The 20,704-nt window shown below is 43.1% G+C and overlaps 1 protein-coding gene across 1 annotated transcript; it reads right to left on the reverse strand.

Annotated features, from left to right (window-relative positions):
- Nucleotides 1-7,582: 7,582 nt before the first annotated feature.
- TMEM64 (transmembrane protein 64) lies at nt 7,583-19,942 on the reverse strand. The gene is made up of 3 exons (XM_075494915.1): nt 18,885-19,942; nt 13,562-13,717; nt 7,583-10,114 (listed from the first exon to the last, which is right to left on the reverse strand). Exons 1-3 carry the CDS (start codon nt 19,647-19,649, stop codon nt 9,920-9,922), a joined length of 1,116 nt encoding a protein of 371 aa, XP_075351030.1. The 5' UTR covers nt 19,650-19,942; the 3' UTR covers nt 7,583-9,919.
- Between the last annotated feature and the right edge of the window lie 762 nt (nt 19,943-20,704).

Consider the following 20,704-nt stretch of genomic DNA (forward strand, 5'->3'; position numbering starts at 1 on the left):
TGCTTCCCTTCACCTGCTGTGAATCAGAAACATCCTTAGAAAGACAAACGTGTTGGGGGTTAAAACTAGGATGCTACTGAATGCAATTGCAAGCCTGATTTGGCAGTATTTCTTCCTGATGTTCCTCCCTGCAAAGACACAAGCGCAGCATCTCAGACCTAGTTTCACAGAAGCACTCCCAGGGGCCAGACTTTCAGTCTGATTTTGCAAGGACAGGAATCCAAGAAGAGATTTTTGACTTGTAAGCTGTGCACACAGACACGGCGTCCCACAAAACCTCTTGTACAAAATTGTTTTACAGATTAAAATTGCACTGTTGCTAAGTTTCTTTGGTCAGATCAAGAAGAAATGTATTTTGAAGTTCCAAATGCCTGTGTGCCTGAGATGACAAGTCTGTAAACCTACTTAATCTGCAGCCTCATATATATATATATATATATATGAACTGATTTCCTAACCTTTGTTCCACGCCTCCTCTCTCTTCCTGTACGTAGTACAAAGCGTACAAGCAAAATGTGTCAGCACTATCTCCTTCAGGATCATCTCAGACATATGCTAAGAGATCCCTAGAGCAAAGCGAGACCATATAAAGCAAGCAGCATTTTTGCTTTGCATTACATAGCAGCTTCAGCTCACAAGCCCCACATGATTTAGGTCAGGCAATTTAAGATGTTACTAGGGAGCAGGTCTGGTTCACTGTCCAGCATTTCAATACAATTACAGCCCTCACATGTGATTTACGTTAAATTCAGTGTACTTCTGAGCTTGCTCTGCAGTCTGCATTTAAATGATGACATCTAGGTAGATTAGGGTTTGGCAAGATTTCAAGAAAAGTATATAAAATTTTAATTCTTTTGTTCCAAACTAGAGGTAAGCATGCCTGAGGCAACTCAGCAAGAGGCAGTCCCTCTCCAAGAGCCATGACGCCTTTATCACTATGTTGATTTAGCATGAGTGAAGATTCCCGAGAGCTGCCGAGCTCAGAAATCAGTGGGAATCAGGATCAGGGAGTTGCTGCTTTGCAGAAGATACCAGAGCACTCCCATTCTGATTTTCTTGTGCCTCACTGAACGCTGCACTGAGTGATACAGATGCGAGTAGGTGAGAAGGCAAAGACATGGATCACCCCTTAGAAGCACTGGTAAACATCACCCAGAAATGTTCAGTGCTACTGGGCCCTGAAGTGCTTTGGGGACCCTTGCTATGTGGTTTCACACATCCTTTAGGCACCAAAGCACTTTTAGAAAACTGGTCTCTGGGTATCTAATACTTATTACGCACAACAGGACTTCCAGTGTCCTTTTCGAAGTTCAAACAAATTATTTTCTTCTTTTGTGTTGGTAGTGTTACCATTGTCCTGCTACTGTTAAATACCCGCTACCCTTGAACAACAGAAAAGATAAAGCAGTTACTGGGACTGCACAGGCCTGCAAGTGCCTCACAGTGATTTCACAGTACTTAAAACATATATTTGCAAGTGTTTAGACATTTGCATTAAGTATCATTATTGTAGACACCTCTACACAGAAAAACATTCTGCTCTGAATAGCTGATATTCTGGTATTATTTTTACCTGATATTACTTTAAGCTGATACTTTAAAAAGAACAGTTTAATAATTTCAATGGCATTTACAAAAAAATTTTGAAATCAAATAATATAAGATGTAGTTACTTCATTTAAGCAATTAAACACAACTATTCAAAAATTCAAGTTTTGGGGACATGTCTAAGTTGTTACTCCATAAAATGGCAAAAATGCATATTCAACAGCAGGATAAAAACAAAATTAGTCTGAGATGTCACTTGGGATTTCATATTTTTCTTTGTTCTCTAGCTGTAACTTAGCCAGGTCAGCATTTGGAGATGCCTTTCTCCTCATCCATGATCTTCTTGCACAAATAACTGTTTTGCAATGTAAATAAGTGAAGCACGTGCATTTCATTACAACTGCAGAGGGACAACAAATCCAAGGAACTGTGCATTTCTTTGACCTGCAGGGCTGCATGTATGAACATGACCTTTTGCACCTCTGGAGTCTGCCCAGCCAAGTTTCCCCGTCGCAGTACCAACCTCCCCAGCACCAGCCCTCATGCCAGCAACTTCTGCTCGTTCCAGCTGGGCTGCTGCAGGCCAGGGCAAGGCAGGAGCAGACCAGCAGAAGTGCCTCTGAGGGAGCCGTGGCATGGCTGTCTTTCACTACCTAATGGGCAGGCAGGAGAAGACAAAGACAGACTCTTCTCGGGAATGCTCAGTGGCAGGAGGGAAGGCAATGGACACAAACTGCAACACGAGAAATTCTGACCAAGCATGAGGAAAAATTCTTTCACCTCATGCTTGACCACGTGAAGGTGGTCAAAGACTGGACCAGGTCTCCCAGGCTTGTGGATCCTCCACCCTTGAAGATATTCAAGCCTCAACTAGATGTAGCCCTCGGGCAACCTGATCTAACTGGACGTGATCTGAGCAGGGGCTGGACTGGATGACCTCCAGCGGTCCCTTCCAATCTTCATTACTCTATAATGCTACAGCCTGGAGAGGAACCGCTTTTCAGAGGAGCTTCAGCTGATCAATATGATCTCACGTTTGAGACAGAAGTTCCCAACTTGAATAAGACTATGCTTAAATATTAGGTGAAATTGGGTGGTTTTTTTAGGAGAAAACTCAGCTCTTACTTGGGCAAATGCAATCACACATTCCACCTGTACAGGGCTTCCATCAGAGTTACCTGAAACACTGTAAATATCATTAAGGATAATGATATCCGTTATCAGAAAATACAGGTGTATCTCCCAACTTTCCTTTATTCAAGTTTCAAGCTGGTACGAGGTGCTGATAAGAGGGAGGGATTATTTGCTCAGGCTCATGCCATGTTCTTGCAGCTATACATTTTGCCCATTCTGAGACACAGAAGTGGCTCATAGGCGGTCAGCGTGGAGCGCAGGAAGAGGACACTAGGTACTTCTGCACTACACACAACCCTAGAAGACTGAATCCCCAAGGACTTTTCCCCAAGAGGATATAGTCCCCATAGCCATGCTTCACTACATGCCTACCTTTCCTTTACTGTTTATCAGAGGGGATATAATGAAGAAAAGTAGATTTGTACCAACATACCTGTCACTTATAAAAGCAAATTTCTGCTTTGCCTCAAGGTTAATATTCAGTAATCTGTGTGAGTCTGCATTTTCTGCATTGTTAATATATTCTTCTGTGACTCCCTCTCCTTTTTCTACTCAGCTTTTAACAAGTGAAAAGGATTTAAAAAAAAATAAAATAAATTTAATCCATTCTCTAAGGAATGACTCATTGAAAAGGGGAGAATAACCTCACCTAATTATAGCTGCCAGGATTTTTACCTCCTGGTAAGTATACTAATACTCTTGCACTAATTGCAACTTTTCCCCTCCTCCTTTAAGTTTTCAATTCCAGTCTCAAACTGCTGCATTATGGAAACATTTTTAAAACTCATTACCACAAGTCTCTTTTCCCCAGTACAGATGACAGAGGCTCTGGGGAGTCCAGGGCTCTTCCTCCAGACCCTGCCATTTTCCCACCTCAAAGCTTGTTTGAAAGACCAGTAGCACTGTCATAACCACCTTAATGTAAGGAAGCATCGTTTGCAAGGAGACAGAATGTCATTCATTGCACTGGCTGATGTAGCTGGAAAAAACACAGATTCCTCAGCTGAAAGGAGCCAGCCACAGAAAAAGACCTGCTCAATGCTGGACCAGCACATATGCATATTGGTGTCTTCTGTTTGACTGCAAATTAAGTGATAACCATACAACATCTGGTAAACCACTGTGGCTGACGTGGGGGTAGAAGGGAAGAGGCATGCTATATCCAATGAAATACAGTTCAACTCACTGCACCAAAAATACAGGGAACTGTACTCTTGCCCAAACCTGGACGAGACACACATCACATTACAACCAGTGCAGTCTTTCCACAAAATGCAACAGACAGAACACAAAATGCTTGTAAAGTACCAATTCGTGTGGCACTGGAGCTGCACACCTGCGTGCAGTTATTGTTCCTACAGTTCTGAAACGCTAAAATTCAGTGCAACGTTAAGATGACTGGAAATCAGTGATTTGATAGAGTGTGAGCTGCAAGGACAAATCCCTTCATGGCTACCAAATACTGTACCCTAGCAAGCTCAGCAGCAGGAGAATTTCATTTGGCACAGGAGTCACTGAGCATGGAAGAGATTACTACAGCTGGCTGAACACAGAACATCATCTTCTACCTCAATTTACATCTGCAGGAGAAGATACAGGGTATTTACTGGTATGAATTTTACCAATCCTGAAGGTTTTTTGGGTGACGTTGGGGGTTTTTTTTGTTGGCTGTTTTTTGTTTTGGTTTGGTTGTTTTTTTTTTTTTTTTAGAGCATAGGGAAAGGAAGCTACTCAGAAAGTGGTTTGAGAACAAAAGACACAGAGCAACCTCTGGCTTCAACTCAGCAGCCCCTGCCTCCCTGGCTGGTGGAAGAGCAAACGGTGAGTGCACAGCTCTTCCTCACCCAGCTACCGCCTGAGCTAGGCGAAGCAGAGCAAGGCAAAAAGGAAGCCTTTCAGGCAGGCAAACCATCTGCCAGACACTTCTGCTGCATAAGGTATCAAAAGAGCAGTAAGAAATGTTCCTCTTCCGAGAGCTATCCACTGCTTCTGGTTTGGACTTTGCTAGCCCAGGTTATAAAAGCAGGCCCTAGAGGCAGAGGTACGTATTCAGCAGCCCTCCAGAAGCTGAGATGCTCTTACTTAGAGCTCTTCTCTATCTGCTTCTGAGACACTATTCCCCATAGCTGTAAAAGACATCTGAAAGAGTCTTAATAAGTCAAGGTTCAAAAGAATCAGCATTAGCTTCATATCATTGCCATTTCAGCATTATTTGCTTCCAGTAGTACATACCCCCACCCCTCCCCACTCCTAAAAATCCAACAAAACCCACCCTTCTACCATCTGGGTGCTTTATCATGTACTGAAGCAAATTGTTACTCCCTCACTAAAATCACAGTCAGAGAATTCATTAGTCTATTCCCTCACCACCTACCATTTCTCACATTAAATGGAGAATATTTGTGATCTTAAGCAATCAAGTTTCTGAGGCAGAGAGCGAAAATTTGCTATTAGAGTAGTCCATCACCACAGGCCTTGCCTTCCTTCCTCCCACCCACCCACCCACAACCTTTAAGGGAAACAGTTATAGCTCGCTGGGAACAGAGGGGAACGCCTCACATTCAGCAAATGGAGCTCATGCACATCGCCGTACAGAAGTTCTTGCTTGGGCCAAGTGCACGTGCATGAACATCTTTGTACCCCAGCTGATCTTACGCTGTTACTGGGACAAACTAAACCATTCTAATTAGAGAAGTGTCAGTGAAATTTGTCAAAAGACTGTTTCAGAAGTTAAGAGGTCCAAAAGTCAAAGCATGCTAAAATTCTCCAGAAGAGAAAATGCTGACCTACCCCTCGGTGAGGGCACCCAGCTACCCTCCCGTGGAAAGAAGCAGCAGCTGTCAAAGGATTCGGCAGTTAAGAAAACAAGGCACTTGCATGGATTCACAGTTCTGGCAATGTTAAGGTTAATTTAACCTTCTCAAACCCTGTCCGCTGTGCTCAGACTATTATTTCTTCCCCTTCAGCTTGAAAGGCTTATAGCTCTCTAGATTCCCCCTCCTGCAGATGAGGGGTGGGAAGCAACTCACTGCAGCCACCGATGCCAAACTGTGCTGGTCTGTAGATTATATGATAAAAAAAAGACTTGCCATGCTAACCTGAAGATACAGGTTTTACATCCTCTTCACCAAAGCAGGCACCTAATTACCTTGTCTCGCCTAGGCCTATGTGTGCTACATCTTGGCAACATTCTCGTCTCCGAAAAAGGATGACACCCAGTATCCACATCCCAGGATCAGGACAGAACAAATCCTTCTACTGCTATCTTGCTAGTAACCTTTTTTCTAAAACAAAACAAAAGAAAAAAACCCTCTGTATAATAAACCTATTCTGCTAATTTCTTTCACAATGTATCTAAAGTCCTAAATAATTAGAAGGAAAGTTAGAGGACTTTGCACACTCACAACAGCAAATCTTGCCCAGCTAATTTTCCAAATGAATTGAGAATCCAGATCCAACCAACTACACATTAGTCACTTGGCTAGCAAGGAGGACTTAACGTACATTAATGAACACAAGACTTCATTAAAATGTAGTTTTAAATGTAGCTATATGACAGAATAATCTATTGAAGGAGGAAAGGGATGGGATTGAAACTGCAGACACAGTTATTTGTTGCTACTTATCACTAACAAATTAACATAAATTAAAAATCAATACAGCAGGACACTGGTGACAAATGTTAATGTCCATGAAGAGAGGATGTGTTAAACTCATCATCCCTGTGCTGCCAGGCACATCACTGTAATTCTGCAGGACTGGAGACGGACTGGAGACGACAGGGACAAGCTGCTTTCACCAGCAAAGGCAGAATTTGCATCAGCTTCCCCTCTGCACTCGATTTCCTATTCCCTCATGCCCAAACCATTATTTTCTTACATAGACAGGACCGGTACCAACTTTCAATCTATTATAGTGAGGTAGCCTGTCACAGAGCTACTCGAGCTATTTGCTTCTGTCATTAAGAATGACCACAGAGTGAATGGGAATACATTTATATTTCATCCTAAACATCATATCCTAGATTATTTGCAAGGCCACTGATGACACCAGTAATCTTGGGCAGTCAAAATCCCAATCATACCAGCCTCGGGTGGAAAGCTGAAAATGAACGCAAAGGATCCGATACGTGACACTAGCCACACACCAGGTAAGAGCAGTTTTTCTATTCTCCAAACAAAGCTAAACATAAAGCTCTTGGACAAAAAAGGATTTTCCTCACAGGTGCTTAGTATAAAGTTAAATTTTGACAAATTTATTACACAGTGGCACTTACCACAAGGAGGAGGAAGGAAAACTGGTGCCACGCAGCCAAGAGAGATTCCTTCTTCTATATGACCTGTAATTTAGGTACATTTCATATACAAAATGCAGAAATTTCACCATCATGGCAACTCAGAAAATATTCATGAAGGTGACTTGCCACATATTACTTAAACTGGATTCATACCCTTTTATTTTTTAATTGCACTAGGTAGGGAGACTATCTAAAAAAAAAAAAAAAATCACATCACTTTTACATTCAAAAATATCGATCCTCTTTCGGTTCAGTAGCACATTTCTCATAAGCACACATATGCTCATTCTTCTATCAAAAAGGCAGCTACAAATACCTAACCTTCAAAGTATTTAACAGAATTAAGCATGTATTTAATTTTAATTTTTAAAGAAATAAAAATCAAGTGTCTTTCCCCTGTCAGTAACTCCCCACCCATGGAATTCATCCTTAAATCCTAACTTGTTACTCATTTAATGTAGACAACTATCTTTGCATGCATACGTAAAGACAACACTCCACTGCACCTTCTTTCCAACTACTTCATAGCAACCTAAACATTTAATACATATTCCTTTAAAGAAATTTGAGTGAATTTATTGTATAAAATTATGATTGGCATGGTACAGAAAAGTTCCTTTTAATGCACATTTCCCATTAACTTGTACACAAATATTACAAGTATCAAGCAAAATGCAAAAGTCTTAAGAACTAACTCCATACTACAAAAGTGTTCACATAGTGAAGTTACTCTGGTTACAAAATGTCATGGAAATAAAAGCACTTCAAAATACATATTTGGGAAATGTTCTCGAATAATCAACACAACCTTAAGTTAGTTAAAAAATGCAAAGAAAGAGATACCCTCTTCAAAACACGACTGTTGATTTGGCAAGATGGAGCAAAGTTCAGATCAGTTCATTTATTGAAGGACTGTTCTTTTCAAAAAACAAACAAACAAACAAAAACCTTTAGTTAAGAAAGGGCTCAATTATACTATGATGACAAATAACGCCATCAAAAAGTTATCTGGCTCTCTTGTTTTCACACAGGAGCTGTCAGAGGCAGAGATGTGTAAATGAACACTTCCAGGTATATACAGATTGCCTTTACAAAAACCAACCAACCAACAAAAAATACCAAACCCCAAAACGATAAAAAGGAGACAATCTGAACTTTGTTGTTTCATTTAACTAGTTCAGTTCCTTAGGTCACAAGACCCAAGAAAAGCGGTCTGCAAAGGATACATATTTAAAGAACAAAATTGAACTTCCACTACCAAGGAATGCGTAGATGTCACGTTATGCGAGTCTCGTACATCCTCACAGTAAGACTGTTAGAGGCTATCAAATCTCTGCTTCCCAACGTCATGAAGACCTGCAATTCTCAACAAGACAAAAATGCTTGAACCCAACAAACAGCCTTATAAAAACAGCCATACTGTTAGAAAATAACAAAATCTTGACGACTAAAAGCATCCTTAAAAACTTACACAAAATAACTACAAAATAAGCAATACATTACATTATTTTTGTACCAGATGACTTGCATGTGTTTGAGCAGTTGAACATTGGCACATATATCTACATGAAACTCACGCATACAAGACATCATGTTCAGGCATTATTGTTGTTTTCCTTTTACACACACACACAAGTTACTGTCGGGTTATCCAGTCTATTCAAATGCAGTGAAAAACAGTCCACAGCACATGTAAAAGGAGCATTATCCAATACAGTGTTGTCTTGCAAAAATGGAGTCAGAATTCCTGAGTCTCAGAGACATTACTGTCCTCCTCCATTACTGGATTGTTCATTTTTCCAAGGAGAACCTCTAGTTTTCATTTCTTCATGCTGATGAAATTCATAATAGATTGCGTCTTTTAAAAAAATGTGAAACTTTTAGAAAAAAACATGCCAACCAAAGTGAATTTTTAAAGCTTTTTAAAGGGAGGGGGGATTCACTTACAAAATAAAGGCCACCTTCATGTAAAATTAGTACTGCCAGTATCCAATCATTTTGTTTAAAGGAGATATTTAGCTCCCTGCTCTGGAAGCCTTATTACATGCAGTCATGCGAGTTGAAAAACTCCATCTGTTAAAATTGTTAAAATTAAAAATATTATAAATAGGACTAATGTGGAACAGCCCTTTGTTACAATCACCAAGGTGGTAAAACCAATGCAACAGTTAAGTCATGAAGTCTCCCTCGAATAGTCACTGCAATCTATTATAACTTCTGTATTTTCCCTTTTACTTTGCATATTACACAGTGTAACTTAAAATGTTATTTAAGAGCACTTCAGTCCCACAATGTAGGATTTAAGCTTGTGTGAATACATATGCATGGCTCTGCAACATTTTTAATGACTTACAAAAATACATTCAACCAAAACTTTATATAGGGTTCTCTCTTTTTTTTTTTTTAAATCAAAAATGAAGGAAAAGCCAAATGGTCCCATCATTAGCTAAATAATACACTCCACGTCCTGGAAGCAATTCCAAAGCAAAAGCACATTCAAGAATAACATACATTGAATTGCATACTTTCTCATTCATCTTTATCAGTAATAAAATTCTACTGCATATAATTATTCAGCCTTATAAATAATGCTAAGCAGAAAAATATTTACCTCTGTGCTACTTTTCTCAGTTTATAGAAGCATTTCTCAGTTTATAGGAGCAAAGGAAAAAAACCTAAAGTGCAGACTACAGGCCATGGTAGGCATAATAAATGACCAAAGGTGCAGCCAAATTTGCATTTACATCTTAAGTTACTTCACCATCTTTCTTTTCTTGCTAGAAGTCACCCCGTGTGCAACTGAAGAGCTGGTCGATTGGTTTGTGCCACAGTACAACCTGTAACCACTTGTAATTTTTTTTTAAAACTACTGGAATTGTCCATAGATATTTCTAGGCAATAGCTTAGGTTCACAAAACCTTACTTTATTAATACTTGAAATCACACAATATTGGCACCTCCTCCAGAGAATGCTACTGTCCTTTTGTTGCAGTATGTGGTTGAACCACTGATGCTCGGTTGACTGTCTTTAACAAGCGATGTCTTCATTTCCATTTCACACGCTACAATAGCTGCATTCAGTTCCACTTGAGCTCGGTGAACGACATAAAACATGAGTCCTATGCTTATGACAATCTGCAAATAAAACAAAAGGGTGTTGTAGGCTGTATAAACTGTAAGCATGAATACAAAGCAACTGTTCTGAACAAAACAAAAAGTCATCGACGCACAGATTCATGGAGGCATCTGTTGACTCAATGCTTCACAGGCAAGACATTAGAAGGGAGATGAACTTAACCTACGAGTGGCTCTAAACCTACATATGCTAACAACGTAACTAGCATATCAGAACATAGACACTACATCGAACTTAAATATTGATATGAAGTGAAAAGGTATTTTCTTTCCTTCCATCCACATACTTGTTAGAAAGCAATCCCTTCACTTTCTCTCTTGGCAAAAATGTTTCCACAAAGAAATGACATGGTGTATTTCTGTAAGTCAAAAGGGCTGTTTTCCATGTACCACATGAATAATAGGTTGAAATTGTACTGGGCATCTGCAACTTGCAAAACAGCAGAGACAGAGGATGATGCAGAATGAAGGAAAGAAAACTTCTTGTCCTTGCCCCTCTGGTGTGGAAGATAGCAGAGAACAGCAGTGTCATTGTGCTTCTCAGGTATCAGGACTAAACAGGACAGAATCAGAGTTTCTGAGTGACTTGCAGTAGTCTGTATAGGAAGAACTTGGTTTCTGGAGGATGGCTTGGGGAGGGGACAGGATGTTGGAGGTGTGGGGGTTTTTTTGTTTGTTTGTTTTAAGGAGGAAATATTGTCCAAGATAAGGGAACTATGGTTTTAGTTCAGGTTTTTGCTCTGAATTTTATTGCTAAGAATTTTTAAACTTTCACTACAATAGTTATCAGGAATAAACCTGGACAATTTTTGCTTAGAAATTATTCATTCAATGACATTGGCATGCACTGCACTCCCCAGAGGTGGCCTTTGGTTTCAATAAAACACCAGTTAAGTTTTCAGCTGAGATCCTCCTTAAAAAAAAATAAAATCTTCAAATAAAAATCAAGCTGTCTCATAGTGACAGTCCCTTTGAAAGAAGTAAATTCCTCTGCTTTTTTTAAGAATGTTTTATGAAACTAGCTGGAATCTGCAACTTCCTTTCAAAAAAAACCAAAAAGATTATATTGTTTACAACAGAACCTAAAGTTTTGAGTCCAAAATCTGAACTTTATTATTAATCGGTAGGGCTATGTTTTCTTTAACATTAAGGACTATCACTTAAAACATCTGTCAGCATGGCATAAAAGATGCTAGAATATCACCAAGTAAGATGATTGACAAGTATGGTCACAGGATAACTGCAGCTGGAAGGCATCCTGGAAGTCTCTAGCCCAACCTGCTGCTCAGAGCAGGGCTGGCTGCAAGATCAGACCAGGCTGCTCAGGACTTTTGTCCAGTCAGGTCTTGAAAAATTCCAAGGATAGAGATTTCACCACCTCTCTGGGCAGCCTGCTCCGCTGCTCAACTATCCTTGTGGTGAAAAAAATGTTCCTCACTAATTCAAATTATATACTTCAAAAGCTTGCCAATGCAAGAGTCAAAAAGAGACTATGGACACCAAGTTCTGAATATATATGAAAAATCCTACTCTAAAAGCTTACCCAAATATTTAAATTTTACTGGTTTATTTTTACTGGAAATATTACTACCAGTAGCCTAGTTCCCTAGATGAATAATTTAAAAAAATATATACACACAGACAACCATGAAACAGGAAGGATTTTTCGAGCTATTTACTAAATCAAAGACCCATCAAAGCCCAGTCAGGCAAAGCACCAGGGAGATGCCTGAAAGAAAGTGGGAGAACATAAGTAATTCCTCCACTAACAGGCTCCCCTTCATTTATTCAGTCAGCTCCCAAGGATTGCTCTCAAGGAGGTGAGCACTCCTATTCAAACATTCAGCCTCTCCAGCTAGCACTTACCTGAGTGAGTTATGTTACAACCTGTATAATCTACAAAGGAACGTTAATGTAATTTAAAAAAAAAAAAAAAAAAAAAAAGGAAAAGACCACTAAAAACTACTGCCCTGGAAATAACATTTCACAACTAAAATGAAAGCTGATCAAGTAACCATTTATTTTCTCTTCGATCTATCAAGGCTATTCACCCCACATTTACAAAGGTATTTTTAATACTCATAAAGATGTTCTATGAAGCCTATAAATTATATGTTCCATTTAAGAATACAAAAGTTTCGGGGGGGAGGGGGGAGGTTTAAAATGGTCCTAGACTCAGTTTTATATCTTCGCATTGTTAAACATCAGCTTTATGATTGTAAAAACTGAGGAAGATAAATGACTGCAGTACCAACTGAAAGTCTGCAAACCATGGTTAACTGCTGTTCAAACACAGCCTGAAGTACTGATGCTGTCAGAGGAGGTTTTAACATATAATCTGGTTCTGAAATACTCATGACCTCTATGCTCATAATGGTCTCAGACTTAAGGCTTACCCCCAAGATTTGTTGACAAATTATTTCATCGGCTAAGCTCATGTAAAGGTACTATATACTTCTCATGAATTTACTCACTTGCAAAATTAGGAAATTCTGATTTAGGCATTAACAAAATGGTTATTTCTAAAGCACTTTTTGTCCTTTATACCTATGCAAAATCATGAGTGTTCAGTGCTAACAGTGAACGCTGCACAGGTGCTGGGTCTATGCACCCTGAGCGCACTACTTCACAGCTGGTGGCACATGGGCTTTTGTGTAGGGGCAGTTTGACAAGTCTAAAATTCAGCAGGACATTACCACAGAGGGCAAGAGAAGAAAACTTGACAAAACTGTGGCAGAAAGAGAAATAAGAACACTGAGTAAGTTCTGCTTTGTGTCATGGTAGGTATGAGAGAATTAAACTTTTCTAACAGAAGAAAACAAAATCAAAAGAAAACAGTACACTGGAAACCCATGTCTCTGGGTATCTAGCAGTCAATAAGCCTGTGAAAAAGAAACGTCAGCTCAGTTTTACACAATCTACTGAAAATACCAGAGTTAAAAACTAAACACTTTTTAAAACCTGCTACTTTTCAATACCACATGCCATACTTGCTTGGCTTTCAGTCTGTAAGAGGTCAGCTGCCGCAGACTAGGGAGCTGTTACGCCAACAGAAAGCAGCTCTTAACCCCGGAGACACGCATTCCCTCAAACCTCCTGCAGCCCACCCCTTTTACACTCGAGGCTGTACAGCCTGAAACACAAACCGGCAATACGGAATCTCTCTCTGTCTCACACACATTCCTATGGGCATGCAGCTTCCAAAGCAAAGATTCAATGACTTGAAGAGACAAAGCTACAGGAAGGAAACTTGTCTACTGTCTCCAGAAGAAAAATTCTGTCTTGAATCCCATTGGTACGGTAGATGAGCAAGAAATTAGGGGGATACCGAAATAAACTCAAACACAAGAAGATGACTGTTTCCAAGAGTAATTGGTTACCCAAGCAGTCATAAAGAGACTGACAATACTGTCACCAAGGTCTGTGAAAGCAATCATTTTAACTTACCTGTAAACTGAATATAAAATAGCCGCTAACACTTTGTTCTGCAATCACATCCTCCATGGTGCGCAAGGTAGTGCCCAAGTATGAGTTCAGGAGCTGAGTAGGAAGCAGCCCAACCGAAGAAGCCATTAGGTAGTTGGGTAGTGACAAATCTGTAATCTGAGTAAAAGACAGCATAAGAAATCGAGCACAGCTCCAACACAATCTACGTGCACAAACAACCAGACTGCCGCTCCCACAACCATCCATGCAAAATAATGAAAGAATTTCCTACATTCCTTCACTGAAACTTTCCACTGTGCATGAATCTAAGATAATACAATAAAACAGTATGTGGCTAGTTTTCATCTGGCCTTTTTAAAGTTCCTAAGTTTTATTTCATTTCATCTTACATTATGCAACACCTCTGTGCAAAAGTCATTAACTAAGGCTGCAATTACACTGTTCATTGAAGATGTTTATTTCTTCATGGTGAACGGAGGCCTACAATTTATGAAAATTTGCTTGCAGGAAGAAATTACTTTACCAAATGTGAAGGGCTAAAGCAAAAATCTATTTCCTTTGCTTTTTACAAGTATGGCAACTAAAAGAGGCAATTGTTCAAAATGTCACTGTATTAAATATAATCTAGTTAAACAGAATGGCAGATACAATTTGCCTCTGCAAGGGAAGTTATATACTCATTAAGATACATATATCTATCAGTGATCTTTAACAGTGATATCTGTCTCTACCTATCAGTGACATACATGGGCATCATTAAGATTCTTTCCCAAATATATTTTATATCACACTTTAATTAGTGAACAAAACAGTAGACACTGCTATGGCTTTTGTTAGTTTCTCTGGAAAAAACACTAATAATACTTCAAGATATTTTCCTCTCTTTGCTGTGAAACTTCTGTTCTCAGTCAGTATGTGGACAGTTTACATGGGAACAAAGTACACAGTACTAGCTAAATTAGTATCAGCAGCCATTGGGAAATATTAAATGCAAGAGCCAAGAGGCTAAAAGATATTTACACAAGAAAAATTAAAACAGGAGGAAACTATGGGTTAAAAATTAGTATGAAAAGGGTGATTTTGAAACAAGCAGTCTAAGGAATGTTCCAGACAATTCAGTTGATCACATAGTAATAAAACAAGTTCTAATTAAGAACAGCCCCTGACACTGGGAGCCTACATGGAAATTATTGACCTTGACAGTTTTGTACAATGTCGAAGACAAGAGAATAGCAGCAAAGTTACTCATTTCATCATGCTATTCTTAAAATAAACTTTGGTTACTATGAAAGTCACAGTGCTGAATTCTCAGAGCTCTAAGCACCATCAGTGGAAAGTTTTTGGGAGGAAGGAAGGGCAACGGAGGAGGAAAATGCAATGAAACATAAAGATTAAGAATAATTCACTGGAACAAGATCCAATAACTCCACACTGCAAATTACACTTCCCACAGACTGAAATATATGAGCAACACAAATAATACATTTCCCTCTCTATACAAGATTAATTTAGATTTCTAATGAAAAGGCACTACGCAATTATGTCAGAACTTCATATTTAACCAATGCTTTGAAAAGACTTACTTTTTTTTAGTTTATTTTAAACGTTATAGTAATCTGGGCCATGTAGTAAGAATGCACAACCGAAACTTCCATATTGCCAAGGGAATGATGGAACTGCTATTAAAAGTCTCAGCAAATCTTGCCTCAGCATTAGTATTTCAAAGTAGGACACTGTCATTAAATCTAATGGAGCTGGGAAACTTCCCAAAGATTGTTTTAACACTCCCGGGCACCTCTTTGATTTCTGTATACATATTAAGGACACTTTGGTTGCAGAGCAACACGTCTGCACATCTGGACCTGTCCTGAAGCAACTGGACCTCCTGGACCATGAGAGAGACTGTTTCCAAACGAAGGGGAGGCTGCCAACAGACACACTGGACTGAGACTTATGCTCCCCACTAAGATGAAAGTCAAGGGGGTGTGGGAGGGGAATTTTGCAGTTGCCCTTTTAACTCCTGATTTGCAGGGTTTAGACCTACAGTGGTAACCCAGGTAGGCTTAGCAACCAAGAGCAAAGGACAATTCTGATGCTCTTTACTTTCAGAAACAAAACAAAACAAAAAAACCACAACAAACAAACAGACCAAAAAAACCCAGGTAGAGACTAAAAAACAAAACAAAAAATAGTTAGCAACTTTCCAACAAGCAGAGTAAGCATCCTGCATGTTCCTGCAAAGCAGGTACTGTTTCTTGAACTCTGATTTCACTGTGTGCATTTCTTGAACCAGAGATGCACACCCGGACACATTATTTCTTCCATGCAATACTCCTCTCAGAGGAGAAAGAAGAAATATGAATTCTGATCTAAGCTACACCTGGCACAACAATAATCAGTTTGCACAAATCTAGCTCCAGAGACCCAGTAGTGGGAAGGAGGTGATAACCTGCATACCAGGCCTCCTTACAGAGCTGCCTTCAGAACACTCAGAGTTGCCAAGGGGAGAGGGCTGTGCGTGGGCAAACACTTCAGTAAGAGTTATCAGGCCACCCCAGAGGCACAGGCCACCCCGGCGTCACAGTGAGCGACAATTAAGCAAAACTCACTCAAAGAGAAATACAAACATGCTTTCAGTTAAGAAGTTTCTAGGTCTTCCAGAAAGGCAAATAAATGCAGTGCTCCCACTATCAGTGCTTTCCCAAAGAGCAGCAGAATGACCTTAAGAAGCAAGATGTTCATGTCTGGCTGGTGAGAAACTAAGAAATTCGTGTTAATTTTCTTCTTGTGCTGTCTCAGATAATACGACCCCATCACTAATCAAATGCTAGGAAGCTTTTCCTTCCTCTGTACTTTCCCCTGCAATTCAACCTCCCCAAAACCCTCAGCAGATGGTACACACCACAGAACAAGTACTTGTAGAAGCCCATTAATCCCAGCCCTGCAGATGACCCCTCTCACATCAAGGTTACGCCTTGTCCTGGACCTCATGTGTCACTTCCTCCTTTCCGTCTCATTTAAGCATTCTCAGCGTCTCCAGCTTACTTATAAATATGCACATAGAAAACACGCATTGACCAGACTGCTGGAAAATTAAAAATGCGTAGGTTTTCTTAAGTTCACTGTTCTTTCCTCTACTATTAAGAGCAATCCTTTTCAAATTCATTGCAGAAGTTGCTAGCATGGGGAATGGGTAGATGGTTAGGACACCCCAAATCCCCTTGCATTTTAAATGTAAGTAGAGCATTAAGTTTTCAAATAAGTCAGATTTCAAAGAAATAACAGCTCTGTTTGTGTAGGTAGAATTCTGTATTCTATGCGTAGCTTAAACGTGACTCACAGTGAGAAACTGCCTTGAATTCCCAGATTTGCACGCAACATTTTTATTTTTCACTAATCTAGTAGTTCATGTTAAATGTTCTCAGTTAAAAATTGAACACACCGTGCTTTATTTGACTATGCTGCAAAGTAATAAATCCAGAGTAATAAATGCAACCCAAACTAATTTTAGCAGGCAACATCCATGTTCTTTGGCATACTCAAGAATCCAGTTCTCATTTCCTATCTGTTATTTTAACACTGAAACCTTCCACTTAGAGAGAAAATTATTTAGCTTGCAGTACTTAGAGAATACAAAACACTGATTTACAGCATCATTTTAATATTGCACTGGCCTGAATACTCTGCTGAATCGTGTTTCCAACAGAACAGTTATGCCAGGAAGGAAGTAATTTAAACTGGGTAATTCTCTGGTCAGTTCTTCATATCCAAAACTGCTCTAGAACATTTGCTGACTACTTCAAGTGACACCCAGAAGCTGTGAACAACCGAAGCACAACAGCTCTCCCCACTTTAGGAGGGTCACACTACAGCAGAAGCTTCATCTGCTACACCGGGACCTTGGGCTCTGGAGGGACTCTGCTCCCAGCGGCACGGGTCTAAGCTTCCTCAGTCCTGCAGTAGTATAGGTAAATAAATAAAACAGCTGAGGTTCTTCTCATTCATAGCAAGGAAATGGTTAAAGGATCTGCTTAAAAAGAGATGATAAGTTGCTACAGCTTTTATGGGCAGACGTTGCAGCTCCCGACACGAATGCCCCAGCACACATTGTTCTATATATAGCAATTTTAAATACTTGATGTGGATGTTTGTGGGTAAAAATTGTTATTTAAGAAAAAATTAATCCATACAAATTTGGCATTCAGTGACCTACTCATTTCAACCAGATGATTCTGTCAAAATTAAGCAAGCGCTTCAGAAGGGTACAGAATCAGGACTGCTGATGGGGGACGGAAAGCATGCTATAAGAAAGTGGCAGACCAAAACACTTGTTTATAGGGTCTCTTACATTACAGAACATCCAAGCTACTGTTCAACATTTAAAGTATTTCACAATCTGGTTTGCTTTGTTTTGATTTCACCAGTTAGCAGACACAACTGAGGCATAACACACAGCCAAAAACAGAACCTTCAGACAAAGCACTCAAGAAGAGCTGAGGGTCTGAAATTGTCGTCATCAGCATGATGGTACTCAAAAGCAGTACCCTCTATGTTCTGCTTTACTTTCTCCTTTAAGGTGATCAAAGAGAACAGTAAGATCGTTAAGTTTTAAATAATTATTATCAAAGAATGTACCAAACTTCATCTAAAAGTAGAAAGAAAAGCAAGTCCAACCCTTTTCCAAACTCAAGTTTAAATTAACTTTCAGTACCGCTCCAAGTCCCTTTTCAGCTCTGAGCCTACATCTTAATGCTCTGCCCAACATGCACGACCTCTCTTGTGTGCATGGACTTAACACTCTTTATGGATTTGCTAGATGTATGCTACAAACATCAACCCAACTGAGCAAGTATTTTAATCTGTCCGCTTCTTTCTTTCCAATATGGTTATTTAAGTAGTTGAGGGAGATCTGGCAAGACTGCTTAAAAATACTTTTCCTCCCACTCAGATCACTTTAAAAACACAAGTACTTTAAAACTGTTGAGTTCTCCGCAGATATTGCTACACAGCTCCTCGGTGCTTCTAACACCAGAACATAGCCTCGAAAGCCAGAGAGCAACTGTAACGCAATGCCACTGAACAAGGCACCTTGAGAACCTCCCTGCCGTCCCTCTGCAAGCATGGAAGAGCCACTAGCAAGAGCTGGCAAGGGGGTTGCTTTTACTCTTGTTAAAAGAGAAAGAAACCAAGGTTTCTTCCCAGGAAAGGAGGCAACCTCCACCAGTTGATACCGGCCACTATGCTGCAAGCCACCCTTCCAGCCAGAACTTCTTCCTTGGCCGCAGCCGCTGAGCTGTGGCCCACAGCCCGGGCCGGGACTCACCGCGAAGATGGCGTTCTGCAGCCCGAAGGGGATCGGCGTCAGCCGCGCCAGAGCCACCACCTTGAGGCCGCTGCCACCCTCCACGACGCGGACGACAGCGCTGAGTGTCTCGCTGCCCTGGATCCTGGCCCGCACCCAGTGGGCCAACAGCCGCTTGCAGGCCACATGGGCAACAAGGGTGCCGACGAGGACGCCGAGCACCATCAGCCCCATGCCCAGCACGAAGCCGTAGAGGTAGCCGGCGGCCACGTTGAGCAGGATGTAGCCCCAGCCGCAGGGGAAGGACACGACGATGAAGCCCACGGTAAAGAGCAGCACGCCGGCCAGGCTGTCCAGGCTCTCCGCCCAGAGCAGCAGGTCCCGCAGGTACTGGCGCACCAGGGCCAGCGAGGCGAAGCAGAGGGCCGCCAGGACGCACACGCTGAGGCAGCTCTTGCACCAGCAGGTGCCCAGGAGGCAGCAGGAGCAGCGCCAGCCCCGGGCCTCGGCCAGCCCGGGCCCGCCGCCCGCCTCGGGCAGCTGGCAGAGCAGCAGCTCCGCCGGCGGCAGCCCGCCCTGCTCCGCGTAGGGCCCCAGCAGCAGCCCGCCGGCCCCCGCCGCCTCCGCCGGGACGAAGCCGACGGTGTCCCCGCCGCCGCCGCCTCCCGCCGCCGTCCCGGCGGCTCGGGACAGCCAGCGGCCCAGGTCCTGCCGGGCCCCCTGCGCCGCCGCCTGCTTCACGGCCCGGGAGAGGAGCTGTAGCGCCGCAGCCCCCGCGCCCCACATCCCCCCGCCCCGCCGCCCGGCTGCAGCGCTGCCGAGCCGCCCAGCCCCGTCGCTCCCCGCCTCCCCACGCAGCCTGCGGGCAGGGGCGGCCGCTCCCTCATCGCCCCGCCATGGCCCGGCTCCCGGCGGCGGAGCCCAGCCGAGGGCCGGACGGGGGCGGGGAAGCGGCAGCGGGGAGGGCGGGGAGGAGGTGGCCGCGCTTCGCCGCCGCCGCCGCGCGGGGCCGGCGGTCGGAGGGGCCGCGGCGGCCTCGGCGCTGCCCCCCCCCTCGGCCGCGCCGCCGGGGCTGCGGCGTTAGGCGGCGGCGCCGCGCTCTCCGTCCCGGCAGCGGCGGCCCTGGCGGAGCGCGAGTCCCGGGGGGCGGCAGCGGCGGTGGCAGCAGCGGCAGCGGGGCTCCATCTCCCGGCGCGCTGGACTCCCGCTCCGCTCCGGGAAGCGCCTTCTCGGAGCGGCGGTGCCGATGTGGCAGCCCAGGCGCCGCTCGCAGCGGAGGGGGAGGAGGCTCAGCTCCGGCGGCAGCAGCGCCCTGCCCCGCTGCGGGGCTCGGCGGCAGCGTCGCGGCCCGCCCCCCGCTCTGCCCCGCCCCGGGACCGCCGCGCCGGCCGGGGTGTGCCCAGCGGGGCGCCGCGGCCCTCCCGCCTCGCCCTCGCCTCAGGCTGCCGGCGGGCTGGGGCCGGGGCCGCCGCTCACGCCTCCCGCAGGTGGCCCGCCGGCGGCCCGGGCCGGCAGCCCCGCGCCTGCCGTTTCCCTGCCCCTTGTTCAGAAGCCCTCGTTCACGGCAGAGCCTTAACCGGCGAGATTTGGAGCCACCGTGCCGCAAGGCTGATCGTTTTCTGTCAGAGGAGCGCGTGGCTGAGGCGTCTCTGACGAGGCGGTTACTCTCGGGCTCCTGTGACGCGTTGGCCGCTCTCCCTCCCTTACATGAAGGCTTTGTTTCACAAACACCCCGGTTTTCTCCTCTTCACAAGCGAGAAGAACCTTTCCCAGCCAGCAGCCTGGGGCTTGAGCCAAGGGGCAACAACCAAGGCCCCTCGGCTCTGCGGCTGCTGGGTGGT

Source organism: Mycteria americana, chromosome 2 (genome assembly GCF_035582795.1).
Source record: "Mycteria americana isolate JAX WOST 10 ecotype Jacksonville Zoo and Gardens chromosome 2, USCA_MyAme_1.0, whole genome shotgun sequence".
NCBI classification, from domain to species: domain Eukaryota; kingdom Metazoa; phylum Chordata; class Aves; order Ciconiiformes; family Ciconiidae; genus Mycteria; species Mycteria americana.